The 24,569-nt window shown below is 44.0% G+C and overlaps 1 protein-coding gene and 1 pseudogene across 2 annotated transcripts; both read left to right on the forward strand.

The window, feature by feature from the left end:
• The first annotated feature begins 519 nt into the window (after window positions 1–519).
• AMHR2 (anti-Mullerian hormone receptor type 2) lies at window positions 520–11,531 on the forward strand. Of its 2 annotated transcripts, XM_014557384.2 has the most exons (11): window positions 520–5,870; window positions 6,172–6,360; window positions 6,605–6,796; window positions 7,049–7,126; window positions 7,282–7,412; window positions 7,520–7,750; window positions 9,239–9,353; window positions 9,497–9,669; window positions 9,860–10,007; window positions 10,183–10,319; window positions 11,180–11,531. In XM_014557384.2, exons 1-11 carry the CDS (start codon window positions 5,786–5,788, stop codon window positions 11,315–11,317), a joined length of 1,617 nt encoding a protein of 538 aa, XP_014412870.2. In that variant the 5' UTR covers window positions 520–5,785; the 3' UTR covers window positions 11,318–11,531. The 2 variants fall into 2 exon arrangements, with proteins under 2 accessions (XP_014412870.2, XP_014412871.2); XM_014557385.2 differs by lacking the exon at window positions 6,605–6,796.
• A 9,469-nt stretch (window positions 11,532–21,000) lies between these two features.
• On the forward strand, window positions 21,001–22,220 carry LOC102509167 (annotated as a pseudogene).
• The last annotated feature ends 2,349 nt before the right edge of the window (window positions 22,221–24,569 follow it).

Genomic DNA, 24,569 nt, shown 5'->3' on the forward strand with positions numbered 1-24,569 from the left:
GTTTATTTTTCTCTTTTAACACTGGCAATAACCAGTCTCCATACCACTGTTGCCTTTTTAAACCTCTTAATAATCTCATGCTGTGTTTGTTGTTGGTTCCAATCCAATTATCACCAGGGCTGTGTGGGGAAATACTTTTAAATGCTCTCATCTTTCTTGCTCTTCCCCCCCCCCCCCATCTTGTGTATGTATGATGCTAATCTCTTGTCTTAGTTTCTTCCTGCTCTTTTGTATCTTCCTTTCTTCCTCTCCCTCTACCTTTTGTCTCTGGGTGTTTGGGGGCTTTTTTTTTTTTTCTTCCTTTTTGTACAAAGATTAGTTTCAATGTAGTCTGTAGCTCCTTTGTAAACCAATTAAAAAAAAGTTTTTTTTTTAATAAAAAGCCATGTCTCTGGTGTGTTGAGATGGTTGGGAATGGGGAGAATATGGTTATAACTTCATATACTGAACCCAACAAAGGTTTCCAGCCTCATACATATGTTACATACATATTAATCAGCACAGTTGTCCTGCGCTTCACTCCCAGGTAAACAGTTTCAAGACCAGATTAATGTGCCACAACTACATAGAAATGTGGAGGACCCAGAGAAACAGGGGCACCCCCAGCCTTTTTTTTTTTTAATAAGGTTTTTATTTTAAAATATGTTTAAATTCAAAGGAAAAATGCAAAGATAGTACAGAGGGTTTCCATATGCCCCTTCCCCAGTTTTCTCTGTTAACAGTTTTATGATATGTTGTCAAAACTAAGAAACTGACACTAGTATATTACTGTAGCTAAACCCCAGGCTTTATGGGCTTCATCCACTGATGTCCTTTTTCTGTTCCAGGGTCTATTTCAGGATACCCACATTGCATTTAGTTGATATGTCTCCCTAGTTTCCTCTGTGACAGATTTTTAGTCTTTTCTTGTTCTTCATGACCTTATCAGTCTTTGGAAGTATTGGCCAGGGGTCCTGTAGAATGTCCCCCAATCTGAATTTGTCTGATGTTTTTCTCATTATTAGACTGAGCTTACAGGTTTTTGGGGAAAAAAAATACCACACAGGTAAAATCCCCCTCTCATCACATCCTGTCGAGGGGTCTGTGATAGCCACATGACATTGCTGATGACAAAACCTTCAGCACCTGATTAAGGTAGTTTGCCAGGTTCCTCCACTGTTGCTCTTTCCCTGTTCTTTGGAATTTGGTAAGTCTAGCCCACCCTTAATGGGGTTGATGGAAATTAAGCTTCTGTGAGGAAAGTCTCTTCTCCATTCATTTACATTAGTGGTGACTCATGTATATTTATTTTATGGTTGGGTTATAATCCAGCTCTATTTTTGTTGCTCAGATTGTCCCAACTTTGGACATTGGGAGAGCTTTCAAGTTGGCTCCTGTGTTCCTTTGATATGTCTACATCCTTTTATTTTTTTGAGCACTTTCTTACTTTCTGATACATATACTATATTTTCCCTACCCCAGCCTTGTAACAGCCAGGTCTCTAAGAGCCTTTGTTCTTTTAATTGAAGAATGGTATTTAGAAACCAAGATCTAGCTCCAACATGTTTTACGTTCAGTTAATAACAGCCTCTGTCTAAAATGATTGAATCTGGATTGTGGCCCTTTCTGAAAATGAAATCACTCTGACAGCCTTTCCAATTTCCCATCAGCCTATGGCTTTCTTCCCTTCCTACCTATCCAGGAATCCTTGGTTGATTGTACTATAACTACCAGCATTCTTGATTATTTTGGCTCATTTGACTCCCTGTGTCGGCTTTGTCAGTCACTCAGTCATTTGATTTCCTTATGTAGCCATTAACAATATAACATTTTAATACTTGACTTTACTGGAGGGTTTTTGTTTTCTGGGGAGGGTTGTTTATTTTGGGGCTTTGCAGCCTTAAGTGGGCCTTTAATAGTTCTGTCATCTATTCAGTCAGTAAACATTTATTGAGCCCTTACTATGTGCTAGGTTGAGCATAAAAAAATGAAATAAGACAGACCCTGCTATCAAGTACTTCATAGTCTGGTGAGTGAAACATACCATTTTTCCCAATCCTGACCCCATTTTTTTTGGCAGATGATTTACATCCTATTTCATAGAGAAAGTGGAAGCATCAATTTCTTCAAACTTTCCTCTGTTCTCTCTAACAAATATCTATGTATTCATCAATACCAGTTTACCTCCTCTCTTCTTAGGAGAGAAGTAGTATTTTTCTTTTGCAAAGCCAATCCTGCCACTTGTTCTCTTAACCTCATTTTCTTTGACTTCTTTTTGTTCTTTGTTTGAATAGTATTTTCTCCTTTCATCTTCAGTCTCTCCTGGGTTCCCTTGTGTCAGCCTATAAGCGTGTTAAAAGATCCCACCCCACCTTTTGAAAAACCTTTCTCTTCAAGCTACTGATCTAGTTGTTTCCATTTCCAAAGTTAGTGAAAGTAGTTTACATTCCATTTTTCTCTTTTTTTCACCCCTCAGGTCACTTTGTTCAGCAACCCACTGTTTATCAAAGTGTTTCTTATCGACACCAGCACCCTGGTTGCCTGCTGCAGTCGCCTTTCAGTCCTTAGCTTCTTAGCCTCTGCAACAACTGCATCTCAGTACTGCCTTCCCAGAGTGTGAAACTGATGCGCTCCTGGTTCTCCCTCAGCCCTTCTATTTGTTTAGCCTCCTTCCTAGCCACTTCTTCCTCTGTCCCTGAAATACTGGTGTTCCCTGTCCTGTGTCCTTTCCTTACTCTGCCTTTCACCCCTAAACAAGTGGCATCCACTCTTTAGCTATTACATGTATGTTGGTGACTCCCAAATCCACACCTCTCACTTTTCTTTCAACCTGGCAGCCTGCTCAGTGGACAGTTTCATCTGGATGTCCCACAGATCACTCGAAATCAACCTGTAAGAAAGGGAAACCATCCTTTGTGTTCCCCACCTCACTTAAACAGAATTACTACCCCTCGATCACTTATACTTGAAACCTGAAAATCATCTTTTAACCCTCCCTTTCATCTACCAACATTCATTTGATAACCAATCCTGTCAATATTACCAATACAATGTACCTCAGTTTTTTCCCTCTTTTATTTTTATTTCTACTGTTCTGGTACTCACCCTGGCTACTGCTTAGGTCTTGTAACTGATCTCCCTGCTTCCAGTCTCCCTGAGCCCCAGGCATCTATCTTCCACATTGCCACCAGACCCCTGCCTAAAATCCTTTGCTTTTAGGAAGAGTCTAACATTTCCAATCTGGTTCCAGTCTATCTCTGGGGTGATTTTCTGCTTCATATCTCATACCCCTTTCTTCTGCTTACCCCCATCCCCCCACCCCAGCTGCAACACACACACTCTGTGTTTATACCTTTATTCTTGCTGTTCCCTTGGCCTGTGATAATCACCCTCCTATTTGTTTTCAGTGTGTTTACCTTTGAATTTAAATACTGCTTTCTCTGTGAAAAAGGGAAAAGTGCCTCTGGGCACTTGTCTTCTACACTCTGGACAGAATTAGCTTATTTGATCTTTCTGCTTATATAGCTCCTTGCTCATACCCCTAGCCTGATACATACTTTCCTCGTTGCTCATTGACATATTTTCCTGCCTTTCTAGACTATGAGTTCTTGGAGGGCAGGAATCACATATTTTTGTAGGTTCAGCACTTAGTGAAATACCTTTCTAAGACTGGGACCTAACAGATACTTTCTGAATTGAATGAATAAACAACTCACTGTAGCTCTGTCGTCAGTGGAGTCAAAGGTAAATTATTGATCCTAATGAGGAGCATTGTGCATGTGGAATCCTGGAAGCCTTTCTTCCTATGCTGAAGTTCTTTCTCAGGACCTTGTTAATCCCCCAGCTGTCAAATTCTTACCCCTTCTCTCACCATCCCAACTCTAAACTTTGACTGCCCCAGAGCAGGTATATTTCCCATAAACCTGGCTGGAATGTTTCTATCTTGAGAGTAGTTATCCAAGGTTTTGGGTGAGGAGACTCTCCCCTCCTTACCTGATCCTTATCTTGCTCTCCTTTGGAGGAGAGTCTCCTGAGACACTCCTGACACAAGAAGCTATTTTACCTTCAACTCCTCCCCCAGTCCCAGACTTACCTGATCTGGGAGCTGGTGAAGGAAGACAGCTGTAACTAAGTACAACATTCCACCTCACTTGCAGGGCTCTGCAGACTCCCAAAAGGGCCCAACTAAGGATGGACACTTATCCATCTGCCTCTAGCCCTGGTCATACCACTCACTGCTGCTCCACACTACTGGAGCTTTTACCCTCTCCTTTCATGCAGGGTCCCCAGGAAAAAGGCTTCAGAATCAAAGGGTATATGTATAGCTCAGTGGTAGGGTGCATGCTTAGCATGCACGAGGTCCTGGGTTCAATCCCCAGTATCTCCATTAAAAAAAAAAAAAGTACTCAGACCCTCATCCCTGATGTAAGCCAGCCTATTCCCAGAAAGGGTTTCCAGGAAGCCACCAGGGGAACAGAAGGCTAGGAAAACAGGGAACCTGTCTCCTTTGACTCTAATTCTCATAGGAGCTAGCTGCTCAGAGGTGTGGAAATGATCACCAATCACTGGTTTCTCATTCTGGCAGTAATCTGGTGGAGTCGGACTCCTATCTGTCTCTCCATTGCAGCACAAGCTATAGACCTCTCCTGCCATCTCCATGCTGACATTCCCTTTACACACCCTGTGCCCTCCCTTCGTATTTTGCTGTTCCTGCAGCTTAATAGATATTGGAGATGTACTATGGATATTAGTCATCAGAGGAGGCCCTTCTGCCCCGTCACTTTGTCTCGAGTTTCTCCTATGTCTGCTGGCCTCTGGTGGTGATAGTTTGAACTGTTCTTTTTTTAGTTAATGGCCTGCTGGCAGGTAATGGTTCACATTTTCTCAATCCATATTAAAATATTGGAATACTATGTTCAATGGAAATACTTTTTAATTACTGAATTTTGTATTTTTTTAGGCATCATGGCATAATGCAAAGAACACAGCCTGAGTTTTAGAGTCAGACTTACTAGGTTCAAATCCTAGCTGTGCTATTTCCTTATCAGAGTGACTTTGGGCAAGTTACCTAACTCAGCTTTCTTACCTACAAAGTGAAGATAATAATAAATAGCTCTGTGGGAGAATTAGATGAGATGATTGTAAAATTCATAGCCTGAGCTGTGCCCTAGCTCAATAAAAGTTTGTTACCTTCTCAATAATGGTGATTTGTTTAGTGTGTGACTCAATGTGCTTTTTTTTAAATTTTGGTACCGTAAAATTTACCATCACACCTATTTTCAATGTGATTTTTTATAACTGCTTTTCTGACTCTTGAGTTTGGGAAATGAGGTCAACTCTAGAGTGGGCCGTGAAGCCTCTCTGTGCCCAGGGAACTTTGCACATCTGAGCCCAGAAAATAAGGGCTAGAAGGGCTCTTGGGCACAGCTGAATGGCTCTGAGCACTTGACCTCACTTTGGTTTCCAGCCTGGGAAGGGCTGACGGGGCCCAGCACTTTTCCCAGGGTCAGTAAAAGGCAGAGGTTTGAAGTTAGGCATCACCAGGTTCTCAGTGCGGCCTCTAAGGCCCCCCTCCCACTTTACAGGGAAAAGAGGAGGTGGCTGAATAGAGGAGGATATGAGATTGGTTCTCTGTTCCTCCTTCTCCCTGCTTTCCCTCATACCCATCCTCTCCCCCACAGCAGCCGTCTCCCCCACAGAGACTGGGAAGAGGGAGGGGGGCGGAGTTGGGGACTGAGGGATCAGAAGCCCCGCAGTGCCCAGTATTATCTGAAGGAAGCTCTGGCCAGGGCAGCTGTGCTGGCTCATGCTCCCAGCTCCCACTGCCACCTCCATCAGCATGATGCTGGGGTGTCTGGGGCTCTGGGCACTGCTTCCCGCGGCTGTGCAAGGTGAGTGTCTACGGGGAGGGGCAGGGTCTCTCCACCTACCCATTAAGGGACGGGGCACTTGAAGCAGCCGCCACCCCTTGGGAATATGGTGAGTGGGGTGGGTGAGTGAGGGTGAAGGGTAGAGCCATGTGTCCCCCTGATGGAGATCAGGTTCCAGGTCTCTGCTGACCCTGTTTCCTCCTGTGGCTTTACCATGCTGGCCCTGGGATGTAAAACGTGTTTTGTCTCTCCTTTGGCTGCTATTTTTGCCCCTGCATTCACTCCCATTTGCACCCTCCCCTCTCCCCATCCTGGGCCGCAGCGCCCCCAAGCAGGCGGACCTGTGTGTTCTTTGAGGCCCCTGGAGTGCGGGGAAGTGCAAAGACACTGGGGAAGCTGCTGGGTGCGGGACCAGGCCCCCCCAGGGTTATCCGCTGCCTCTACAGCCGCTGCTGCTTTGGGATCTGGAACCTGACCCAAGACCAAGACCAGGCCCAGGTGGAGATGCAAGGTGAATGGCACAGCTTGTGGCAGGTGATAGCCAGGGTAGGAGAGAGGCACATGGAGGGGGTGGTGGCAGCTGAGGAGAGAAGTGGAATGTGTGGAGGGAAAGAAGAGCCCTTGAGAGGTGGAAAGGATGCCTCTGATAGAGAAGGGACACCCTCTGTGTTCCCACCCCTATTATGCTTGCTGGTGCACTCTCTCTCCCTCCCTTTCTCCCTTTTTCTCTCCTCCTCCCAATCGCACCCCATCAGGATGCTGGGACAGCGACGAGCCAGGCTGTGAGTCCCCCCACTGTGACCCAAGCCCCAGAGCCCATCCTAGCCCCAGCTCTACTCTCTTCACCTGCTCCTGTAGCACTGACTTCTGCAATGCCAATTACAGCCATCTGCCTCCTCCGGGGATCCCTGGGATTCCTGGTTCCCAGGGTCCCCAGGCCATCCCAGGTAGCCACCAGGGTGCTGGAGCCAGGTGGGGGCTGGGGCCCAGGTTAGGATGAGAGGTAGAACCAGGGCCAATTCCCACCCTACTCCCGTCCCAAGCTTCCCTCCTACTGGCCTTGAGAAGTTGGTTGTCCTGGTGACTGGGAGATAAGGGGGCTTGTGACCAGGATGGGGGTGGGTAGAGGAGAGGGAGAGGAGCAGAGGGCAGATTTGGGGCCAGGCTCATTCAGCCTACATTCTTGCCTTAACACACAGGGGAGTCCATCTGGATGGCGCTGGTGCTGCTGGGGCTGGTTCTCCTCCTCCTGCTGCTGCTGAGCAGCATCATTTTGGGTACTAGTCTGCCCCACCCCACTCTTGTGACCCTAGGACACTGCCCCCAAGTTCTGACCCCCTCCAGGCTCCCCGATCCCCATTACCTCCCACAGAGCCTCCTTCCCAGTCTCCATGCCCATGAACCCTGACCCTAAGGCTCTTCTCTGCCCCAGCCCTGCTCCAACGGAATGCCTGCCGAGTGCAAGGTGGGCCAGAGCCGGAGCCGGAGCCAGAGGCAGACCCAGACTCGGGCAGGGACTGGAGTGCCGAGCTGCCCGAGCTGCCCGAGCTGTGCTTCTCCCAGGTGCCCAGGGAGGAAGGGAGGGGGTCTCTAGGCACTCATGGAGGGTGTGCTGGGGAGGAAGCCCCAGTACTAACTGAGACCCACACCCAGCACCGTGTCCCCACCAGGTAATCCGGGAAGGAGGTCATGCAATGGTGTGGGCTGGGCAGCTGCGAGGCAAGCTGGTAGCCATCAAGGCCTTCCCCCTGAGGGCTGTGGCCCAGTTCCAAGCCGAGAGAGCACTGTATGAGCTGCCAGGCCTACAGCATGACCACATTGTCCGCTTTATCGCCGCCAGCAGGGGCAGCCCTGGCCCCCTGCCCTGTGGGCCCCTGCTGGTGCTGGAACTGCACCCCAAGGTGAGGCGGGAGGAATGTATCTGTGAGTGTTTGCCTGTGTGTGTATGTGGGAGGGGCGCTGGATGGCCACTGGGCCCTGTCCATGTTTATTCTTCTGCTTTAGACTGCCTCTTTTCTAGAGCAATAAAAATGATTTTTATTGTTTTTTTCTTTTTATTACACAAGCAATACTTGCTAAATTTTTTTTACTCATAATATATAGACAAAGAAAGGGAGAAATCAAAACAATTCATATTCCCAACCTTAAGGAAAACCACTGTTAAAGAAATACCTCCAGGCATAGCCCTCCAAACTCATTCATTTATTCATTCAACAAACACCTATGAACTATATGTCACACTTCCTGTACTAGGGAAAACATACCTAATCCCTGCCTTTTCAGATTTTATAGAGTAGGAGGGAGACAGAAGTGGATCAAGCAGACACAAAAAGAAATGTAAAGTGTCAAGCGCATTAAGTGGAAAGAGAGGTACTATAAGAAAAGAAAAAGGGGGGAGGGTATAGCTCAGTGGTTGAGTGTGTGCCTAGCATGCACAAGGTCCTGGGTTCAATCCCCAGCACCTCCATTAAAAAACAAACAAACAAACAAATTACCTCTCCCCAACAAATTAATTAACTAGTTATTTTTAAAAAAGAAAGAAAAGAAGAAGGATCTGAGACTCAAAGGGAGGACCATGGGCAATAAGGATGAGGAGGAAGAGGTAGGCGGGGCCAGACCACACCGGGCTTGAGAGCCTGCTAATGACTTGGGACTTTGTCAGCACCTATAGTTCCTCTGAAATCTTGAATTCTGGAGAGTCCCTTCTTTGCCTCACTGCCCAGCTCAGAAATCACTGCTTCTCTGGTTTCATTTGTTTGTTTAACTTTCCTGGCACGTGGAAGGTACTCAATAAGGTTTGTAGAATGAAGGCCTCCTTTACTCCTTTCCCTTCACTTCCCGCTTGCTTCTTGAAGGCTGCTTTCCGACCCAACAGCTCCCCCAAGCCGCGCTCTGCTACAGGCTGACACCTCAGGCCAGGTGGTTCACGAGGGGTGCCCTTGCCTAGCCCGCCCTGCCTCTGCTGTTTCTGTCTTTATCCCAAGTCCTGTAAGGCAGTATGAGGTGGTTAACAGTGTGATGCTGGATTCAGACTGCTCGAGGTCAAGCTCTACTCCTCTCTCGCCAAGTGATTTCCAGCAAGTTTACTTGCCTCTCTCAAGCGCCTCATCTAAAACTGACAGGAATGCCTACCTCCCAGGTTGTAGTGAGGGTTCCAGGAGGCCTGGCACACAGTACGTGCTCAGGACCCTTGAACTAGAGATGCTGTTCTTCCTGTCACTCTGACTGATGCGCATTCTCCCACCTCTGCTGCCCGCTGCCTTCACCTGGATGTGTCAGTGTGTAAGTCTGCTGGGAGATGCAGGGAAGTCTGTCCACTGATCTCTGCTCCCGTGGGCGGATCAGCCACCTCAAGCTTTGTGTGTTCCCCCCTTCTCTCTGCTCCCCAGGGCTCCCTGTGCCACTACCTGACCCAGCATACCAGTGACTGGGGAAGATCTCTGCGGATGGCGCTGTCCCTGGCCCAGGGCCTGGCGTTTCTCCATGAGGAACGCTGGCAGGATGGTGGGTGAGCTGGGAGCAGGAAGCCATGGGAGTCAGGAGCCACACTGCTGTTTCTGATTTTCCCTTAGCTTGGAGGGGAAGGATTGGGTCAAAAAGAAAAAGGAAGAAGATCCATGCCCCTTCAGCCTTGGCTTCTCCCACAGGCCAGTATAAACCAGGTATCGCCCACAGAGATCTGAGCAGCCAGAACGTGCTCATTCGGGATGACGGGTCGTGCGTCATTGGAGACCTGGGCCTTGCCTTGGTGCTCCCTGGCCTCGCTCAGCCCCCAACCTGGGCCCCTACTCAACCCCGAGGCCCAGCTGCCATCATGGAGGTCAGTACTCTGGATAAGCGTAAGGCCCAGGATGGTGGTAAGGATGCTGATGAAGTTGTGGCAACAGTGCGGCAGCACCTGTCCCGTTTGGGACATTGCTGAGTCTGGTCAGGGGGATGCCACGTGGACCAGCATTGCGGTGAGGGTTGCCAAGGAGATGATTCTTGGCCTTCCATGCCTCGCTCTCCAGGCTGGCACCCAGAGGTACATGGCACCGGAGCTCTTGGACAAGACTCTAGACCTACAGGACTGGGGCACAGCCCTCAGGCGAGCGGATGTTTACTCTCTGGCTCTGCTCCTATGGGAGATCCTGAGCCGCTGTCCAGATTTGCGACCTGGTAAGGATGGATGTAACAGTGCCCCCCGACTTGTTTCCTCCCCCCATGCCCCATTCACCCATTCTAGACCCACCTACCTCCTGACCCAGGAAGCTCTGCCCTTCTCCCTCCTGGCCTTTCCACAAGGGAGCACCCTCAGGCTAGCTGACACCTGAACTCATGTGCCTTGTCTCAGACAGCAGACCACCACCCTTCCAACTGGCCTATGAGGCAGAACTGGGTAGCACCCCCACCACCTGTGAGCTATGGACCTTGGCAGTGGAGGAGAGAAGGCGCCCCTACATCCCGTCCACCTGGTGTTGCTTCACCACAGTAAGAGGCTACAGGCTGGTGGGCTGGGGACCTGGAGGGTCTCAGCATGGGCTTCAAGGACTTGTCTGCCAGGACCAGTCCACCTACTCCTGTCTCCGCTCCTCTCCCACCACTCCTGGCTCACGTTCAGCTGGAGCTGGGCCGACTTGCTCTGTCCTTCAGGTCATCCCCTTCCACAGTAGGTCTCACTCAGGCCATTCCTGAGCTGCACCTTCCTCTTGCTCAGTCTTGCCTAGTCTTTCTTTACTCCATCATCATTTTGCCCTGTTCCTCAGTTTCTTCCTCCAGGAAGCCCTCCTTGGCTTTACTTCTGCCCTGAGCTCTGCATCAAGATGGCCCCTCTCCTAGTACACTGGAGCCCAACATTCAATCCAGTACTTCTTCATTTGTGTTTCTGCCATGACCCAATAAAAGCCAGAACTAGGTATAAAGGGTTAAAACAGTAGCCTAACTGAAATTTCAGGGTTTCCTAGGAAATTCATTTCCTAACAGGAAGCCCCTTCCCCTGCTACCAGATCTGAAATTTCCACCACCCAAGAATCTGTTGGGCTAGATAAGAAGGCCCAGGCATTGTTTGCAGAAGACCCTGATTGACTGAGAGGAAAGAGAATAATTTCCCATCTGCATGTTAAGCCATTAACCTAAATTAGCTCCTCAGAGGAAAAGGTGGACTCTCTGGAGAGAACCTGTCTCATATGGAGCAAGGTGCAAGGGGCTGGATATCAGTGATGAAGGCTGCAAGAAAGATCAGAAGAGGAGTGTTGAGAATAGGGCCAGGAGAGATACCTTTCACCCTGGGGCCACTCAGGGGGCCACTCAGGATCCTGGGGTCAAGCCTGCCTCCTGGTCATTCTTTCCAGGACCCTGGTGGCCTGAGAGAGCTCCTGGAGGACTGCTGGGACGCAGACCCAGAAGCACGGCTGACAGCTGAGTGTGTCCAGCAGCGCCTGACCGCCCTGGCCCGTCCTCAGGAGGCCCACCCCTTCCTAGAGGGCTGACCACATGGCTGCCCCTGTCTCTGCCCAGAAGACCATCTCTCAACTCCTCCCTGCTACTATTCTCCCTCGTAGGCCTTAGCTGAGTGTCTGTCACCTCAGTGTTCAGCAAGGCCCTTGTTCCAGAAATCCCCAACCTGCCTGTACCACTTCTCATGTGTAAATATGCAGTTTATGTGTAATCTATGTGCATGCAAACATAAATACGGAGATCGGACGCCTGTTCTGCTTCACCGCTGCCTTTCCTACTTGCCCAATGTTTGTACGCATCCTTCTGCGGGCTTCCACTCCACCGCTTCTGACCAGTGACTCTGGCTGGGTGTGCACAGGAAAGGGATAAAGTCAGCTTTCCTGACTCCTCATCCTGGGGCCGTCCTCCATCTCTGTAATCTTGCACACCTCCTCTCCCTCTTCCTTTCCTTCTCTTCCACGAGCCTTTATTTGGTGGAATCTCATGCTGGACCCTGGGGAAGGAAGGATGATAACAATGGAATCGCTTCTCTGAAAGCGTTCATTTTGCTGGGGTCCTGCGCAGTGTCCTGGGGGAATGTCCTTTCCTGAGGTTTGAGTGGGAAGACCTCACAGAGCACAGGACGCTTGGGCTGGGGCTTGAAGAGCAGGAGTTTTCCAGGAGTGTTGGGAGCAGGTGGGCATTCCTGGCCCAGTGAGGTGTACCATCACGTGGTGTAGGAAGAAAGTGCAGGGAACCTGGGTAGCAAAAGTGGAGGGCGTGGAGAGAGGAGAGGTGGTTGTGAAGAACTGTAGGCAAGGCTTTGTGAGCCATGCTGAGTTCTTCATTTCTCTTTTTGGATTTCTCTACAGGCTTTTCTTTCTCATGACAGGCCCTTTAACCCTGAGTGCTGCTCACGGTCAGGCCAGTTGCAAGAAACTGGTTTACAGCCTTGGCTCAGTTTCTAACTATCTGAGTTGCTTCCTCTTTCTAGGCCTCAGGTTTCTCATCTGCCAAACAAAGGGACTGGAGGCCTTCTGATCTAACCCCAGAAGAGCAATGGGAGGGCTTTGACATCACTCCAACAGGATTGTTTCCTGCTTAGTGACCAACTTGCCCTATGTTTTGGGGCAAGTTACTTAACTCTAGAAATCTCAGTTTTATCATGTGTGAAGTATGGATAAAGACACCTACCCTGGGCTGGGAGTAAATAAGTAAATAAACCTAATTACCTCCCCCTCAGAAAACAAACAAACAAACAAACAAAAAACAATACCCTGCCTTCAGGGTTGATTGAGGGTGAAAAAGAAGAGGTGCCAGTCTTGTGCAACACCTGGCCTTAATAGACATTCTGTAAATGCTAGAAGTTGTGACAGAGAGTTAAGATGGACCCCTTCTAGCTTGGCTTGCTGGAGTTCCGGGAAGAGCTCAGGGCTTGGGACTTACTTCCCTGCAGATGTAGATTTCAGATTCTCTCCAGACATCATCACTTGGATAGGCAGCCACCACCTGAAACTAAATACATCAAAATCCAAGCCCCTGCCTTCCCCTCACCGACAAGTCCGCCTTCTTCCCCCATTCTTACGGGCACCAACACCAAGTTTCCCCAAGGAAGAAACTTGTCCCTTGTCCCTTCTTGTGGCCCCAGCTCGTCCCACCATGTCCAGTCAGTTCTTGCAAGGGCAGGGTCTGCTTCTGGCACCATCCCCCTTTCTTTTCTCCAAGGTCTAACAACTGGTGCCCAGTTGCCCCTTGGCCACCTATTTCCCCCACCAATCTAGGCTAAACAGCACTCTTGGAATAATCTTTAAATATAAGTTTCATTATGTCTTGCCTCTGCTCAACAATCTACTTGCCTTTTTCATGACAATCCTGTGAGAACCATTTACAGAGAGGGAAACCAAGGGCTCAGAGAAGTTCAGAAATGTGTCCAAGGTCATACAGATTTTAAATAACAAAGAAGGGATTTTCAGCCATTAAAAATGTTTATGAAGACGCCATAAATTATTAGAAATAGATATGTCATGTGAAAAGAATATACAAATATATGTTGACAAGCCTAATGTTTGTTAAATCAAAAATAAACCTATGGTGGGGAGGGTATAGCTCAAGCGGTAGAGCACATACTTAGCACGCACAAGGTCCTGGATTCAATCCCCAGTACCACCTCTAAAAATAAATAAACAAACCTAAATACCTCCCCCACCTCCCCAAAAAAACACAAAACCTATGATCACAAGAAAAGCAAACAAACACCAACGGAAGGACATTTTTCAAAATACCCAACCACAAGTATCAAGATCATCAAAAACAAAGAAATTCTGAGAAACAATCACAACTAAAAAGAGCCTAAGGAGACATGACGATTAAATGTAATGTGATATCTTGGATAAGATCCTATAATGGAAAAAGGACACTGGGTAAGAGCTCAAGAAATCTGAATAAAGTGTGGAGTTTAGTTAACAATCATGAAGCAGTATTGGTTCATTAAGGTAACAAATATACCATACTAATGTAAGGTATTAATAATAGGGAAACTGGGTATGTGGAATATGAAAAGTCTGTATTACCTTCTCAATTTTCTGTAAATCTATAATTTGTTCTAGACAAAATAAAGCTCATTAAAAACAAAACAAAACAAAACTATGACCATCTTCAAAACTTCAGAGGCCATAAATACAAAGAACAAGGTTGTGGTAAGCATCACAAGGTTTACCTGCAGTATTTTTGAGTGAGTGTCTAGTAATGTGTTGTATTGAAGGGATCACTAACATAAAAACCAGAAAGCCTAGATTATAATCTTGGCTCTCCTGTCAACTCTTAGAAAAGTTTATTTAATTTTCAGGAAGTTGAATGAATGATTCTCTAAGTCATTTCCAATCTTATAATTCCATGATGATAAAATATTTAGTCCCAGTTGTAAAGATTACTTCACCAAATCCAGTATATTCCTAGTATGATATTGCCATGATGAGTGATGCTGAGCTCATGGAGATGCAGTATGCATGTAAATAAACTGTTTAGAAACTTGAAAGCATAAATCTCTGAGGAGAAATGGACTCATGGGAAGGAAACTATGTGGGGTGGTGGACAATGGGGAGAAGACTGATTTTTTCTTATCTACCTTTTTTTAACCTCAATTTTGAACTATTTGCATATTTTGCATATTAAAGTCATATATTCACTTATTACTTTTAAAAGTCTATGTCTAGAAAAAAAGACTAGATGGAAATATGCCAAAATATTAACAATTAGTGATTCTGTTTGGGTGATGGGACCTCAGAAGTAGTTTGCTTTTTCTTTCCAGATTTCTGTGTTTTCCAACTTTTCTTCAATTCTCATGAATTATTTATAGGAGTTAATAAAAGCATATAAACAAATTTACTATCACCAGAAAACATTCCTTAAAAAAACCACATGTGACTTTACAGTGCCACCCTTCGGCACTGATGGACACGACTTGTAGCTTATGTTACGTTTGTGGTTATGTTGTTTGCTGAAGTTATTTCATTTGTGAGCATTGTATTCTCACCTAGACTGTAATGAAAAACATGGAGTGTGTGGAGAACATAGATTATATTCCTTCTGGTTTCATTATAGCACCCAGTTCAGGACTCAGCACACAGCCTGGTGTACTGGAAAGATAGAGTCCTGGGTTCCTGACCTGAATTGGCCTCTAACTAAGGCAGAACCTGCAATAAACCGCTTCTCCTTTCTGAGCCTCATTTTTCGCATCTGTTCAAGGAGGATGCCATTCGCTTTTGATGTGCTAAGGTATGTTCAGTAAATGCTCATTGACCAACAGACCCGGTAGGAAAAGGATGCTATTTGGTCCCGTGCCACAGTTTTATATCTTCACCTACCTGTCATAGGCCTACCTGAAGTTCTTAGAAAGCAAGTGATAGGTGACTCATGCTGCTTCGCAATTTTATAGCGCCTTCCTTAGGTCTAGGAAAGTAACTACAAAATCTTCTATAGCTTCAACCTCTCTGAATGTCTCCTTCACTTCTCCCACCCATTACTATTTTTAAAAATTATATATATGAGAGAGGGGAGGTAATTCGGTTTATTTATTTGTTTATTCCTAGAGGAGATAGTGGGGGTTGAACCCAGGACCTCATCCATGCTAATAAGCATGTGCTCTACCACTTGAGCTATACCCTTCCCCGTCTCCCAAATTGAACCTTACTTTCCCTGGAGTGGTAGCTGTTTTTTCTTTCACATACATTGGAGGAAGGTAAATATTTTCCTTTCTGTCTGTTGCTGCATCCAGACCCTTTCTCCATCTTTCTCCTTCAAAAGCCCAAGCTGTTTCTCTGAAACACATATCATCAGACCACATGACTTGCTACTTCACCTTATTGTGGTCATTTACAGACCTCCTGGTCACTCCTGTGTATTTGTTAATATTTCAGCATCTGGCTCAAAATCTTTCTTTTTAATCACTACTTTTGTCATCATTCTTGGCAACTTAAGTCAACATGTGGATAATTTACTTAATCTTTTCATCTTGATCTTTTTACTTCCAACAAAATTTTCCTCCACTACTTCAGACACCAAGATCTGTTTCAAATTGTTCCTCTCTCTGGATGCCATTTTGTGATCTAAGCCTGGACACAATGCTTCCCTTGAACAGATCTCAGTAATGAATGATCTTAAAGGAAGCGAGGGAATGCACAAACAAAGGAAAAGCAGTCAAAAAACAATAGTTTGGAGAAAAAGTAGAATCCTGGTTCCTCCTCAGGAGATATATATAACAATCTGATACCTATCTTTAAGTTCTGCAGGAACTAAGGCCCACACCCAGGTGGAGAATGGAATGACAATGTTGGACTTTTCTGACCCTCAATCAACCAACCAAAGCTTGGACTCTATCAACCTTTGCCCCAATTCTATGCTGAATTCTCCTCAGCTCAAGCCCTTGCAGGAATATGCACGTACCCTTAGCTTAAAACTTTCCTAAATTTGATGTTCAAGGGAATACTGCTTTGGGAAAAATCCCAAGTGTTTTTCTTACTTGCTGTAAATAATAAATCCTTCCTTCTCTTGATCTCTGTCTTGGCTGTATCTTTTGGCTTGACATTCACCAAGAAGTAAACCCAGCTTTCAGGTAACAAGAGCTCATCCTCTCAATCACTACACTGTGCTAACTGAACTGTCTTAGCTAAGGTCAGTGTCTTGACCTGTAAACTTGAACACCTCTCTTCCTGGTTACTTAGGAACTTTGCTCCTTCAATTATCCTTTCTTTCTCCAGCAATATTATTTTTTTTCTCTCTACTGGACAATTCTCATCAGTTTACAAACATGCTTTAAACTTTCCCTCTTAAAAAGTCCTTCCCAAACTGCCCATTCTCTTATGATTACTGCTCCGTCTCTCTGCTTCTCTGTTTTCCAGCACTCCTTGTGAAAGAGGATTAATAAAATGGCCACATTTAGGCTAACAGATTGCTTATTCTTATGCTTGCCCTTAAAACGGTCGGCTGATCTGACTGACGAGTTGCTACTCACAATTTCAGGCCCATTGTTAAAACTAAAGCTAGTAATTTTACTGTTTCTGCTTTATTCCAATAATCGAAAACAATAATCATACTTGGTTTCTGAGTTGTTCTCCAGGGAGGTCACAATTCTGTAATCTTACAAAATAGGATTACCAAGAAGACCACGCCTTGGGTGCTTACGTACTTACGAGATAAAGAGATCAAAAAGTGACAACCGCTAGGCTCTATAAAACTAGTCGCCTGGAAACATCATGACGCCACTCTAAGTCTTCTGATGAGAAAATGACTCTGTTCATTGTTATCAGTGCTTTATTGTTTCAGCTATGTCTATATAATCACACTACACCATCCCCAAGGGGGGTTCACAGTTTTGAAGGCACCAGCCTGCTGTGAGTCCCCTTTGCCCAGCAAAGCAATAAAGCTGTCTCTTTCCTTCTAAGCTCCAAGACCCTGTCTCCGAATTATTCTGCTCATCAGAGACAGGGCTGATCTTTCCGCAACACTTGGAAGACTTGCTTTTGTTTGCTGCCTCGATCTTCTCACTTTTCATTCGCTCCTCAGTTCATTGCAGGCAAAATTCCATCCCTAGCATGTAATTAAAACCATTCTTAAAAATTCACTATCCTTGCAAAATCCAATAGCCAATTCTCAGCCTGCATCCTACATAATTTATCAGCAGAATTTGACACATTTGATAGCTTCCTCCTTGAATCCTTTTTTTATACTTTTGGTTTTCTCCTTCGCTGGCCATTCATTCTTTTTTTCATTTCCTTTTTTTTTTTTTTTTTTTTGAGTATAGATAGATTTATTTAGAAAGGTACATACTACGTAGAGTGTAGGCTGTTTCAGAAGGTGAGAGGAAGGCCACAAGCTGTGCGGGTTGTGTGCTTAGGTTAAAGTAAAAATAGATACACACTCCATAGACAGAACCAGGCCATCTCCGAAGATGAGGGAGCGAGAGAGTGGTCATTCATTCTGTATCCTTTTCTCATTCCTCTTCTCTTGCCAGTTTCTAAATATTGGCAGGCCAGAGGCCAAGTGCAGGGCCCACTTTTCTACTCTGGCTACCCCTGCCCCATAGATGACTTTATCTAACTCCTTTACATACCCTGATAACTCTTTTTTTTTCTCTTTGGACAAGACCTCTCCCTGAGCTCCAGACTGCCAAATCCAATGGTCTTTTCAACATCTCCACTTGGATATCTGATAGGCATCTTCAACTTAACCTTGTACGAATGTACTTACATCTGCTCCTCTGCCATCTTCTTTATTTCAGTAAATGACCAATTATTTCCCAGTTACTCAGTATTCTTGGGTTCATCCTTGATTTCTCTATTTTTTTCATTTCTACATCCAGTCCAAATCTGCTAAGTTCTACCTTAAAAAAAAAAAAAACAACAACAACAAACTCAGAGTCTGACCACTGCAGATCATCTCCACAACTTCCATCCAAGTCACCACATTCCTTCCTTGGACTACAGCAGTAGCTTCCTAACTGGGTTCCCTGCTTCCACTTAAACCAGCTCTCCCTATTTTGTTCTTTCACCACACAGTGGACCAGAATTATTATTATTGTTGTTGTTGTTATTATACCATTTAAACCATTTTTAAGCATAAAGTTTAGTGGCATTAAGTACATTCACATTGTTGTGCAACTGTGACCACCATCCTTCTCTAGAACTTTTTCATCTTTCCAAAACAAAACTCTGTGCCCATTAAACAACAACTTTCCATTCCCAGCACCTCCCCACCTCCAGTCCCAGGCAACTGCTTTCTGTTTCTATGAATTTGAATTTGACTATTCTAGGTACTTCATATATATATGGAATCATACAATATTTGTCCTTTTGTGGCTGGTTTATTTCACTTAGCATAATATCTTCAAGGTTCATTCATATTGTAGCATTTGTCAGAATTTCCTTCCTCTTTAAGACTGTATACGATTCCTATTCCATTGTATGCATATACCACATTTTGTTTATCCACTCATCTGTTGATGGGTTGTTTCCATCTTTGGGCTATTAAGAATAATGCTTCTATTAACTTTGGTTTACAGAATGATTTTTTAAAAATGAAAATCAGATCATGTCATTTCCCTGTTCAAAACCCTCCAGAGGCTTCTTTTCACACTTAGAATAAAATCTCAACTCTTTCTCATGGCTTATAAGGCTCTATGAATACTTTCCCATGGCTTCCAAAGCTTCTCCCCACCCCTTACTTTGGGTTAATTTTTCTACACAGTACACATCACTATCTGACATTTTATTATGTAGTTATATTCTACCTTTCCCATCAAGATATTACCTATATGAAAGAAAGATTTTTTTCTCTTGTGTTTTCCCCAGTGCTTAGAAGAGTCCCTGGCTAGCTTGAGAAATTTTTGTTAAATGAAGGAATAACAGAAGCATGATAAATAATTATGGATTTAATGAATGAGCTGAAATAAGCTTTAAAAGCATTATTTCAGTGCTTTTAGAATACTCTGTGATTAATTCTGAGGAAGAATTTTCCAACTAGCAGGTTGGTGAAGAGGCACATGGAGGATACCGGTAACCTATGAGGGTACAGCATAGAGGTTAAAATCATCTAGTCTAACAGTGTAAATTCTTCATGTGTATGAGAATCATGGTAGTAATACATGATAGCATATAATAAGTGCTTATTATGTGACAGATACATGGTTATCTCATCACAACTCTATGAGATGGGTACCACTGCCACTGTTTTACAAATGAGGAAATTGATGGTCTGAGAGGTTAAATAACTTATTCAAGGTCACACAATAAGTGTCAGAGTCAGGATGTGAATCCAGGTCTGTCTGACTAACTCCAAAACCACAATGCTCTAGTTGCCTAATCATTCATTCATGCAGTTATTCATTTAACAGCTTATTCATTGATACCCTCCTAGGTACCAGGCACCATGCGAAGTGCTAAGTGGTATTGAACACAGTCCTTACTTTCAAGAAGCTTACAGTCTAATGTAGGAGGCTAACATTAATCAAGTAATTACTGAATCATGTTTATAAATTGAGATAAGTGTGCTAAAGGACAGGTAAGTTTCTACCAGAAGCTACAACAAAAGAGCTTTACCTGACTAGGGTGACAAGGCAACTTCCCTGAAGAAAAGATCCTGGAGCTGAGAGCTGATGAATGAACAAGAGTTAATTGGGCAAAAGGGAGAGAGATGGGGAGAGCTTTCCAGGCTGCAGGGGCAGCAAGTGCAAAGGCCCTTCTTTGCAAGGAACCAAGATCTCCTGGAGGGATGAAAGAAGCCTAGGGACTGGAGGGCAGAATATCAGGGGTGACCAGTATGAAAGGAGACCAGAGAAGTAGCCGGGCGGCCCACTGTGGACATTACAGTAATCAGATTTTGAGTGTTCCTTTGTTGGACAAATTGGAGGAAACAGATACTCATACACTGCTGTTGAAATGTAAATAAATATAACTTCTATGGAGGGTAATTCATCAATATTCATAAAAAGAAAATATGTAAAATGACCTATCTTTGTCAGGTTATTTATTGCAATGTTGTTTTGAATAGCAGAAGATTGAAAACAACACAAATGTCCATTGACTGTTTACATCAATTATCGTACATTGTACATGGTACAAAAGAATAAAAGGAGATTGTGAAAAAGATGAGGGACACTCTGTACTGATATGGCAATATCTCCAAGATATATTAAGTGGGGGGAAAAGTTGCAAATTAAACTCTGCATAGTTTGCTGTTTGTATGTCAGTATTTGCTTGACTGTAGTGAAGAAACTGTGGAAGTAAATAGAAGAATCACAGGGTATGTGGGTTGGGGGAGGCTGGGTAGATGAAAAACAAGAGTGGGAGGGAGACTTCTCACTTCATACCTCTTTATCCTTTTTGGTTTTCAAATCATGTGACCACGTTACCTCTTCAACAAAAAATGAATGCATACATGTAAAAATAGTTTCTACCTTTGTCTTTAGGATGACGCAAAGCCATTGAATTTTAAGCAATGGGGTGACAGCAGTTGGCTTTAGAAAGACATTTCCCAGATTGCAATATGGAGTATGAACTGGAAGAGGGCCAGAGTGGATGCTGACAGGACAGTTAATGAGACACCACTTCACACCCACTAGAAAGCTTATATGAGTAAAGACAGACAGTAACAAGTGTTGGCGCAGATGCGGAGAAATTGGAGCCCTCACACATGGCCGGTGGGGATGTAAAACGGTGTGGCTATTTTGGAAAATAGTCTGGCTGTTCCTCAAAAAGTTATACATAGAATTAGCATATGACCCAGCAATTCCTCTTGTAAGTAAATATCCAATAGAATTGAAAACATATGGTCGGTGCATGCGGACCCACGTACCCTCCTAGTCAGTGGGCTCTCAGGGAGCCACAGAGGTCACTGTGCTGAGCGGGGGTGGGGACAGCAGGACAGCTTCCTTATCGCTCCGTGGAGCGCCTCCAGCCTCCCTACTGAGGCCACCCGCAGTGGCCAGCCTTGCAGTGATGTGTTCTGGCTCAGTGGCTTCAAAGACTCCAGCTGGATTCATTGGACTAGGCAACATGGGGCATCCACTGGCAAAAAAACTCATGAAACACAGCTATTCACTCACTATTTATAACATATTCCCTGATCCAAGCTAAGAGTGTCTAGGTTTGTTCCCTGATGCATGCTAAGAGTGTCTAGATTTCCCAGCGGAGTCTTCCCCAGCAGATGTAGCGAGAAAGTGGATGGAATTATTAACAATGTTGCCCACCAGTATCAATGCAACAGAAGCTTATTTTGGGAGCAAATGGAATTCTTTTAAAAAAGCGAAGAAAAGCTCACTATCAACAGATTCCAGAGCTATCAATCCTACGGTTTTGAAAGAATTAACTAAAGAAGTTGAGAAAATTGGAGCAGTTTTTCTGGAGGCTCCTGTTTCTGATGGTGTAGGGAGTGGCTCAGTCTGAAAACCTAATGTTTATGGTGGGAGGAGTCAAAGATGAATTTGCTGCTGCTCAGGAGTTGCTGGGGTATAAGGGCTGCGATGTGGTGTGTTATGGAGCCCTTGGGACTGGGCAGACTGCAAGGCTCTGCTACAGCAGCCTGCTGTTAGCTATTTGTATGATTGGAACTGCTGAAGCTATGAATCTGGGAATCAGGTTAGGGCTTGACCCAAAACTCTTAGCTAAAATCCTAAATATAAGCTCAAGACAGTGTTGGTCAAGTGACATTTATAATCCTGTACCTGGAGTGATGGATGGAGTTCCCTCACCTAAGAACTGTCAGGGTGGATTCAGAATAACACTCACGGCTAAGGAGCTGGAATTAGCATAAGACTCTGTTACTATCACAAAGAGCCCAATCCTTCTGGACAGTCAAGCCTATCAGAGCTACAGGATGATGTGCGAGAAGGGCTAGTTGAAGGGCTGCTCAGAGAAAGACTTCTCATCCATGTCCCAGTTTCTACGAGGGAAGGAGATGTTCTGAGTTTGCCCTTTGGCAGTGGACACTGTTGGAAACCAGACTCTGTCTTGGAGCCTCCTTATAGCTCACTCCACAGGTAAAATGAGTTTAATCAAAGATCAACTCTCTGCTTTTGATTGTCTAGGTCACAGTAAACCCTGGGCTTTTGTACCCATTTTGGACTGCTTATTCTTTAAAAAGAAAATCTATTTAGTAAATATATAATGTCTGAATTTTTTTTTTTTTTTTTGCAAGCCACTGATTTTCTCTTAAGTAGCTGACTGACATTTTTCAAAGGTCCCTAAGCATCTTCAACTTACATACTTCAATCAAGGTATTATTTACTCCAATTTACAAAGAAAGTCATTTTTTTTCCCCAACAGGATAAAACCTATCTTAGGGGAAAGAAAATAAATCGGTTTGAGGAAAGGAGTTAGAAAAAGGGGAAATATAATGAATTACTACCTGTGTCCCTCAGAAAGTTTGTCCTTTTAACCAAGTGGTAGTATTCTTGTATTACTGAGGTTACTGATTCATTTTCCAGGAGTTGATAAAGCAAGAGAATGCCTGCCTTGCCCCATGTTATTTAATTTGGACTCTGTCACATTTATCTTGGTGTGTCCCTCTTGTAATAACTCCCAATACTCAGCAAACTTGTTTTTTATATTTTTGCTTCCTTGTGCATTCTTACTACATATTTTCTGAATTAAAGAGAATGACACGTTTGGAACTATTTCAGAGCCAAGGGTGATATGTGCTGTAGATAATTATTACATTATTCTAAACATAATTGATACAGAGTAGGACACTGCAGGCCCCCTCACCAACCCCTGCCTCTTGTTTATTGCCCCATGTTACTGAGGCTGTTGCCCCCAGGATCATACCCTTGCTTCTCCCTTGAATAGAAACCAATTATTCTAAGTCTCCGGAGGCAGCCACAAAGAAAAGAAAGAAGAACTGGTTAGAATAAACTAGGCCCAAGATGGCAGAGGATTTGCCTTCCAGTGGACCTTGAGCCTCATTATATATTCATCCTTCATTGTAATGTATTAGCATGCCAAATGACACACCCACCAGTGCCATGACAGTTGACAATTGCCATGACAATGGGAAAAGCCCACACAAGGACAGAAAAAAAGGTAATTGGCTCCAGCACACCCAGAAGGAGGATATGATGGCAGAAGCTTCCAATAAAAGTCCACATGGCCTGACCTGGAGCTGGAGCTGCCTTGACCAGCCGTCTTGGCTGATGGCTCCCTACTTGAACAATTTCTTTCCTTTTCCTTTTTTGAGTGATAAAACAGCTTTTCACTTTGTCCCTCTGCCTCTGTTGCAAATTCTTTCATAGCCAGTGGCAAGGACTCACACTTTGGTGGGCTTCTGAATTTAGGGGTCTTACTATCCACTAACATAACCATATAATTTTGAATTGAAATTAATTTCCATGCTGATAATAAACAAAAGAAAACATGTGTTCATGTAAAAACCTGTACATGAATGTTTAAAGCAGCAATATTCATAACAGGCCAAAAGTGAAAACAATTCAAATGTCCATCAACTGACAAATAAACTAAATGTGGTATATCTAAACAATGGCATATTATTCAGTACTTCCTTAATAAAAATGAAGTACTGACTCATACTATAACATGGATGAACCTTGAAAATATTATGCTAAGTGAAAGAAGCCAATCACAATAGGTCATATATTGTACAATTTTCCATTTGTACAAAGTATTTAGAATAGGAAAATTTACGGGCAGAACATTGATTAATGGTTGCTTTGGGCTTGGATGGAATGGGGGAGAGGTTGGGGGAGAGGTAAGGAGAGGAATGAGGATTCATTACTAATGGGTGTGGAATTATTTTAAGGGGGACAAAAATGTTCTAAAATTAGGTGATGGTGATGGTTGCAGAAGCTCACAATATGCTAAAAACCATTGAATTGTACACTTTAAATGGGTGAGTTGAATGGTATATAAACTATATCTCAATAAAGCTGCTTTAAAAGAAAAAGATAGGTTTAAATATTTAAATTATGAAAGGCATCATGCCTGTATAGATGAATCAATAATTTCTTTCAAACTCAATGATCTTCCAAGAAGGAAATAATGCAGATATAAATTGTTGCCCTAGAGTTAAAAAAAAAGAAAATATTCCAATTCATTTCAAACATTTAGAATGAACCTGATACAAAAATATATCAAAATGTGCTATGGTTACATAACTATTTCAATAAAATATATATAACAAAAATTTTAAAATTAAAAAAATAAAAAATTTTAGTTAAAGATGACAAACTCAGTATACAATTTTTCTTCTTTATATTTTTTGTATGTCACAAGTTTGGGATGTAATAGTTTCTCTAGGGTT

Source organism: Camelus ferus, chromosome 12 (assembly GCF_009834535.1).
Source record: "Camelus ferus isolate YT-003-E chromosome 12, BCGSAC_Cfer_1.0, whole genome shotgun sequence".
Classification (NCBI taxonomy): Eukaryota; Metazoa; Chordata; class Mammalia; order Artiodactyla; family Camelidae; genus Camelus; species Camelus ferus.

Coding starts and splice junctions, on each gene's coding strand:
- AMHR2 (XM_014557384.2), top strand. CDS start 5,786: ATGCTCCCAGCTCCCACTGCCACCTCCATCAGCATGATGCTGGGGTGT. Junction 5,871..6,171: donor GCTTCCCGCGGCTGTGCAAG/GTGAGTGTCTAC, acceptor CCTGGGCCGCAG/CGCCCCCAAGCAGGCGGACC. Junction 7,413..7,519: donor CCGAGCTGTGCTTCTCCCAG/GTGCCCAGGGAG, acceptor TGTCCCCACCAG/GTAATCCGGGAAGGAGGTCA.